Source organism: Gavialis gangeticus, unplaced genomic scaffold, assembly GCF_001723915.1.
Source record: "Gavialis gangeticus isolate Ggan-Ray unplaced genomic scaffold, GavGan_comp1, whole genome shotgun sequence".
Taxonomy (NCBI): domain Eukaryota; kingdom Metazoa; phylum Chordata; order Crocodylia; family Gavialidae; genus Gavialis; species Gavialis gangeticus.
The window spans coordinates 151,339,023-151,346,931 of record NW_017729032.1 but is presented as its reverse complement, the minus strand read 5'-3'; the positions used below and the strand labels follow the sequence as shown (position 1 = coordinate 151,346,931).

Genomic DNA, 7,909 nt, shown 5'->3' with positions numbered 1-7,909 from the left:
AATGAAGATATTGAACAGTGCAGGCCTGAGGACTGAGCCCTGGGGAACCCCACTGCCCAGATCCCCTCCAGGTCAAAAATGACCTGTCCACCACCACTCTGGGTGCGGCCCTCCAGCCAATTTGTAACCCATCTGACTCTGTAGGTGTCAACACCAGTTGCCTAATTTTTTAACGAGGATGGGGTGAGAGACAGTGTTGAAGGCCTTCCTAAATCCAGAAAGACTACATCTACCGCAACACCTGTGTCCAAAGCTTGTGTGACCTGGTCATAGAAGGCAACCAGGTTGGTCTGACAGGACCTGCCTCTAATGAACCCATGTTGATTGCCCCTAAGCATAAGCTCCCCTGCTGGTCCCTTGCTGATGTGCACCTGGATAATCTTCTCAAAGAGTTTCCCCAGGACAGAGGTAAGACTAACAGGCCTATAGTTTCCTGGGTCCCCTTTCCTCCTTTTTTTGAAAATGGGGACATTGGCCCTTTTCCAGTCCTCCAGCACCTTGCCAGAGCACCATGAGCACTCATAAAACTGTGCCAGGGGTCCCGCAATGACCTCTGCCAATTCCCTCATCACTCTGGGGTGGAGATCATCAGGACCTGCTGATTTGAACATGTCTAGTGCCTCCAGAAGTTACCTGACTAGGTCCTCACTGCCCCTGGGCCTGCCTGTGCCTCCCCTCGGTCCATCTGGAATCCAGGGGGGCGGGGGATGCCCTGGTCCCTGCTCAGAAAAATGGAAGCAAAGAATCTGTTAAAGAGATTAGCTTTGTCATCTGGTGCTACCACCAGATTACCAAGCATGTCCTGAAGAGGCCCCACATTACTTGGTACCTTCTTTTTACCCGCTATGTATTTCAAAAAGGACTTCTTGTTATCTTTTATCCGGGTCGCTAGTCCCAGTTCCATCTCTGCTTTAGCATTCCTAACAGCCCCCCTACAATCTTGAGCAATGGAGGTATAATCCTCCTTGGTGATGGCCCCTCCCTTCCATTGGGTGTACACCTCCTTTTTGGCTTTGAGATGTTCCTGGATGCTTTTGGTGAGCCACGAGGGCTTTTGAGCACTTTTGCCCCCTTTGATCCGCATGGGGATTGTCACCCTTTGGGCTTGGAGGATAGTCTCCTTAAGGAACAACCACTCTTCTTGGACTCCCAACTCCCCTCCCCTCTGGGACCTCAGTGCCTCCCTGACTAGTCTCCTTACCTCATTGAAATCCACCCTCCTGAAGTCCAGGGCTGCTGCCTTGCTGCAGGCCTTTGACACCCTGCACTGGATGGTAAATTCCAGTAGGCGACATTTGCCATCGCCCATGTGGTTGAGCACCTGCAGCCCCCTCACCAGGTTGCCACCTGTGGCCAGGACCAGGTCCAACAAGGCATTTCCCCTGGTGGGACTGTGCACCTCCTGGGTTAGATGGAGGTCCTGTAACTCGGCTAGGAACCTACATGAACGGTCAGACCTGGCTAACTGCTCTTCCCAGAAGATGATGTTCGGGTAGTTTAGGTTACCCATGATGACTCAATTTAAACTCAATTTAAATCAATTTTAATCTTGTTTTACACTAGTGCAAATCTTGTGATTTTTCTAAAGGAAGGTTGACACACACTACCAAGTAAACATTAAGATATCTGATTTACAAACGTAACTTCCTTTTTTTTACAAACTAAAGTTGGCACTTTTGTTAACCATGAGGATACACTATACACACTTTGTGGGGGGGGGATCTGCAGACCAGGCTTCCAGTTCGATTCAGAGAAATTAATGGGTCTCCTGATTCGGAGATTTGGCTGCCAAATCTCCTCCGACTTGAATCAGCAACTGAAGCTTCACACAGCCCTAATAAACGGTGCTTATTTACTGTTTTTTAAATGATTATTTGTATGGCAAACTTTTTATACGGAATTAAAATTATGAAGTCACCACAGCATTTTAAAGTTGTTTTTGCTAAACTCTGTAAAACATTTTTAAATTTAGATATAAAAGGAAGTAGTACCATCTTTAGTTAGTGTTTCAACATCTGTCCTTCTAGATTTTAGAACTGGTTAATTTTAGCTTCTCTCACTTAATTCTATTCAATCTGAGAATAAGGACAAACAAATCACTACAGGTTGGAAGACAGCTGAGAAACCAGTAAAAAGTTTTCAAAAAGCTGGAAATAGCAAGTACTTTTGTACCTCAGCATAAGGAACAAACCAAATACATTAAAGAGGACAAGGAGAACTTACTCCACAATAGCAGACACTGATGCTACTGACAGTTACTTCGCGCGTACCTGCTCTAACCCCCACAGCAAGCTAAAGTAAACCAAGACAACTGAATGAAAGAGGGTTAGGCTGCTCCAGTTTAAAGTTTCAGTTCCAGGGTAGGGTGGGAGACTAAAAGCAGGCACAAAGAGCTACTGTGCACCAGGCACTCCAGACTGAAGTCCCTATCTTTTCTACCCTGTTGTGAATGGCCTATCTGTCTGGACACATACACTGAAAGAGGCAAACATACTGCTTTGTTAATCTTCCAATTAGTTTCTCAACTAAAACGAAGATAAAGAAAAATTCTTTAACTACTGAAGAGACTACATATGATAAAACCTGATTTATCTACTTCACAAATTCTAGTTATAGATACTTAGCCAGAGGTTTATCCCAGTTACGTGATTTAGCTTTCTATAGCAGCCAGTAGTGCTCGAATGTTATTTACTTTACATTTTCTGGATTATACTTACGACTTAGATTAACAATTTCAAAAAAAATTCAGTACAGAAGTTCAGACAGACACTCAAGCACAAAAATGCCCACTAAGGAAGCCTAGCTTCAAGCATCAAAGCAGCAACACAGCCTTTTGACAGGACACAGAGTCTCAACTGATACAGTTAAGCTTAGTAGGGAACTTCTCTTCAGTGTACTAACACATAAAAAGTGGAAACTTGGGACAAACAACTAGGGAGGAGTATAAAGAAGTTCTGCTTGGACATGCAGGGATGAAATCAGAAAAGCCTAAGGGCCACTGAAACTGCAGCTAGCAATAGCAAGGGACATGAAATGTGGCAAGAAGGGTTTCTACAAGTATGTCAGCAACAAGAGGAAGATCAGGGAAAGTGCGAGTCCCTTACTGAATGGGGAATGTAACCTCATGACAGATGATGAGGCTGAAGTACTCAATGACTTTTTCACCTCAGTCTTCACAGGCAAGGTCAGCTCCCAGACTACTGCACCTGGTAGCAGTTTGGGGAGAAGGTGAGCAGCCAGTGGTGGCAAAATAATAAGTTAGGGACTATCTGGAAAAGCTGGACACATACAGGTACAAGGGCATGGACATGAAGCACCCAAGGGTGCTGAGGAATTTAGCTGCAATTGCAGAGCCACTGGCCATTATCTTTAAAAACTCGTGGTAATTGGAAAAGGTCATAGATGACTGGAAAAGAGCAAATATAGTGCCCATCTTTAAGAAAGGGAAGAAGGAGGATCCAGAGAACTACAGATCAGTCAGCCTCACCTCAGTTCTTTGAAAGAGCATACAGCAGGTCCTCAAAGAATCCATTTCCAAGCACATGGAGGAGGAGGAGATAAGGAAAAAAAAAAATCAGCATGAATTCAGCAAGGGCAAGTCATGCCTGATGAACCTGCTTGCCTTCTATGATGAGATGACTGCATCTGTGGATGCAGGAACAGCAGTAGACATGATATATCTTGACTTTAGCAAGGACATATGGGTTGGATGAATGGAGTGTAAGGTGGATGGAAAACTGGATGGACTGTTGGGCTCAAAGGCTAGTAAACCAAAACCAAATAATCAAGTTTAAGTAAATTAATAGCAAACTTAATACTGAAATACAAATGGTCTATGATAATAAGACAATATGACTAATGCAAATCCAACCAAATAAATAATAACAACAATCTTACATATTTGAAAAAAAAGATTAATCTTAAATTTACTAAGTCTTGAAGTCTTAAAAGCTTCTAACAAGTGGCCAAACTGCTAGGGAAAATAATTTTTAAATCTAAGTAAGAAGTCAACTTATTTGCAGATGGGTCATTTAACAAGAACTGTAGTTCAAAGCCAAAGAGCAAAGACTGCAGTGAACCTCAACTTCTTTATTGAATTACCTGACCCAACTCCAAAAGCTCATTAATAGAGACCTACACAAAATGCACGATGTCATGGAAATTGTGTAATTTGGCAGTTCCCTGTGAAATAGCTGATTTTCCATGAAAAAGCACAGGGAATTGGCTACGTCCAAAAAGCCAGCAAAGAGCCAGCAAAAAGCTGTCTCCTAGAATGGCAGGGGGAGGAGGAAGGGAAAAGAAAGAAAAACAGTCTCCTGAAGAGGGGGAAGAAGGCAGGAAAAGCTCCTTTCTCTGTCTCCGGGGGGGGGGGGGCAGGGAAAAGCCTGCCAAAAAGTCCTCTTCTAAATGGGCTGGGGCAAGAGAAGACTAGTCCTTCAGGTACTTGAAAGCTGCTATTAAATCCCCGCTCCATCTTCTCTTCTCCAGACCAAATAAAGCCAGCTCAGCCTTTCCTAAGTCATGTGCCCCAGCTCCCAAACCATTTTTGTTGCCCTACGTTGGACTCTCTCCAATTTGACCATATCCTTTCTGTAATGGGGGGCCCCAAAAGTGAAAATAGTACTCTAGATGTGACCTCACCAGTGCTGAATAGAGGGGAATAATCACTTCCCTTGATGTGCTAGCAACACTCCTACCAATGCAGCCCAGGATGTCGTTAGCCTTCTTGGCAACAATGACACACAGATGGCTCATATTCAGCCCATTCAACCCTAAGTGCAGGACTTTGCAGTTGTCCTTGCTGGACCTCAGGAGATTTCTTTTGGCCCAATCCTCCAATGTGTCTAGGTCCCTCTGAATCCTAGCCCTACTCCCCCCAGCATGGTGCCGTCTGCAAACTTGCTGAGGGTGCACTCTATGCCATCTTCCAGGTCATTGATGAAGACACTGAAGAGCACCGGCCCCAGGACCGACCCCTGGGGCACTCCACTTGATTATGGCTGCCAACTAAGACATTGAGGCATTGATTACTACCCCTCTAACCTCAATGCTCCAGCCAGTTTTCTATCCATTTTACAGTCCATTCATCCAGCCTGTATTTCCTTAGCTTGCCTGTAAGAATGTTGTGGAAGACCATACAAAAAACCTTGCTAAAATTAGGAAAGGTAAGAAGTGTGGGGAAAATGGTCTACATGTTTAAGGGTACATTAGGGAATCCACTTACTCTATTTACTTCATCCCTCCAAAGCAGTTAAGTACTCCACCATGAGATTTTACTATACATGTTCACAGCTTCACTACATAATTAAAGGTAAATGCAACTTCTGTGGCTTCTTTAGGATTCTTCCACTCCTAGAAATGGGGAGTGTCTGTATATACTGGGCAAGTAGTTCACTTCAATTCTAGATTCTCTCTGGGCATTTGGTTAACCATAAGTCTGACCCTAACCACAAGGCTTAGAATTTGTGAAGAAATTTTATAGGCCAGACAAAAGAATAACCTCACCCTGAATTTGTTAGTCAAAATGGGGAACATTACTGGATGAAAAGGCTGTCGTCATATTAATGAACTCAAATCTTACATGCATAACAATGGTGTGATAAAGTGAGCATTTGATCTCTTGGGTCTTTGGGTTTTTTTTTCCCCCCCATTATATTTTACTAAAGTTTACATGTTTAGTATTTCAAAACACATCTGCATTTAAACAGTATTTCCGGAAACCTAGAATAAAAGGCTGAATGTCTAATTAGGCAGAGCATCAGCCACCTTAATGTTTGAACCAGAAAGTTATGCATGTTTGTAAATTATCAAAAACATCTGAAACATTTGTATTTCATGATATGAGAACTGAAATAATCAAATCAAATGTAGTTCTTCACTGGCTCTGGAAAGCATTCCAAGAGGGATGTCCTCTGTTCACTTCCTTACCCTTTTAGTTCATCAGCCAAGCACATGCCAAACTGTTTGGTACCAGTTTCCATGCATCTTCTTATCATTAGCCGATAACGTGGCTCAAAGACATGAAGTGGACACGGGATGGTAGGAAAGGCCATAGTACACACAAAGATTGGAACATCTTTATTCAAACTGCAAAATACAATGTATAAGAAAATCCTGTCAGTCTCCTTCTAGGTAATGCCTTTAGTAAGCACAAGTCTAAATCAAGACTTCATCTGAAAGATTCTCTCAGACTCACAAAATGTAAAACACAATCTGGCAGTGGCCAGCACCAATATTCTGCCACTTTTACAAAATGCTAAAACTTCTAGGACTTTCCCTATTATTCATGTACTCTGGGCACAATGTCTTTATTCTGTTTTAAGAAAAAAAGACATGGAGAACATTCTCTCAAGTGTGCGCACAGGCAAATGCGTATAATTTGTACAGAAGTAACAGACGTACATCTTTTAGCTGAGAGTTTCCCTAGAATATAATACAATATACCAAGGGTGTCTAACATATGATATTAAGCCTACAGAGATTGGTCATCCAGCTCACTTTCTTCCCCAGGGGCCCGCTCTTAAGGTTTGCACCTGCTCAGCCTCACACTGCTGTACAGGGAAGTGCTGGCACAACACCTACTGCATATTCTGCCTGATTTAGCATTTACCATTGCCATTGGCCATGGAAATCAGGATACTCCAGGACAGAGGCAAACAGCAGGAAATACGCTAGGGGCCCCGAATACAAATAAACCTGATGGCTGCTTGTCATGTCAACACCACCTTCTGCAATGATGGCTCTGGCCACAGTGGCAGGGCTTCTTGCCACAGCTGCCTAAGTCCCCACAACAGCTGGATCTTTGACAGCCCAAGCAGCACTTGCAGCTGGAACAGGTATGGCTTGCAGGCATGTTCAAGGCAGGAAATATGGCCAACAACTAATTTGAACTGGACATCCCTGTTGTATGATATATCTATACACATACACATTGAAATGTAAGGTCTACTTCGGCTTTTTGGTTTGGTAACCATCGATCCCTCCAGATCATGGTGTATGCATGAGTAGTCACCAAGTCCTTTGACGCACATGCCTAGGGAGGAGTAGAGGCTACCCAGACCATCCACCGTTTGGGCCATTGAGACAGAATCCAAAGGCCAGACTGAGTCCAGATGTTTGGTGCCTCCATAGGTGTAGTTGTATAAGCGTCCAGGAATTGAACCTAGGTCTTCTGTGTGGCAGACAAGTATTCTACCACTGAACCATGGGGTGACTCCAGGGAGGATTTTAGGATTACGGTTAAGACAGGAACTAAAGGAAACTAAGAAGTTAGTTTCACAAAACTACAGAAGCTTAACATGCATTTCAAATTACTCTTCAACTTTTCCTGTAACCTTTTTTATTTGGTTGTACAGCAAGTAAAGACCGTCACTGATAGAACATCCAAAATTACTACTTATAGTGACCCTCCAAAGCACATAAACTTACCACTTACTTATTTTTCTTCCACTTCCAAATCTGTACTGTCCTTGCTTTGGAAAATGGCTTAAATTACTGTTGCGTATATCTTCCATCCATCCTAGCCTCTCCCCCCTGCTTCAAATAAGTCAGCAAGAGATTTAGTGAACTCACCTCACCTACTTTCACAAAAATGGAAGCCTTTTGCAGTGTAAAGATTAGGAAGCATTGTAAAAATAACATCTTCTAATAGAAAAATTGTAAGAATAAAACTACCTACTTTGATAATTCCTTCATTTCTTCTTCATAAATTTTCTTCCTTTCAGACAATTCCTCAGGCAAGTAACGAACTATAAGTTCTTCTGTAAGGACAGTCTTTTTATAAGTTCTGCTTGCCAAAAACTACAAAGGAGAATTAAACTAAGCATGGCAATTAAAAAAAAAAAAAAAACTAGTTAAACCATTGAGGGACAAGAGAGGCTCTAAAAACTAATCCAGGTAATGGGACAAG

The 7,909-nt window shown here is 42.8% G+C and overlaps 1 protein-coding gene across 1 annotated transcript in view; it reads right to left on the bottom strand.

Annotated features, from left to right (window-relative positions):
- LONRF2 (LON peptidase N-terminal domain and ring finger 2) overlaps positions 1-7,909 on the bottom strand; it is a gene marked incomplete at its 5' end in the record, with an annotated part of 87,494 nt that overhangs the window by 15,616 nt on the left and 63,969 nt on the right. Inside the window, 2 exons of the mRNA XM_019523848.1 lie at positions 5,929-6,087; positions 7,679-7,800. Coding sequence (XP_019379393.1) covers positions 5,929-6,087; positions 7,679-7,800 — 281 coding nt within the window. The remainder of the gene's footprint in view (positions 1-5,928; positions 6,088-7,678; positions 7,801-7,909) is intronic.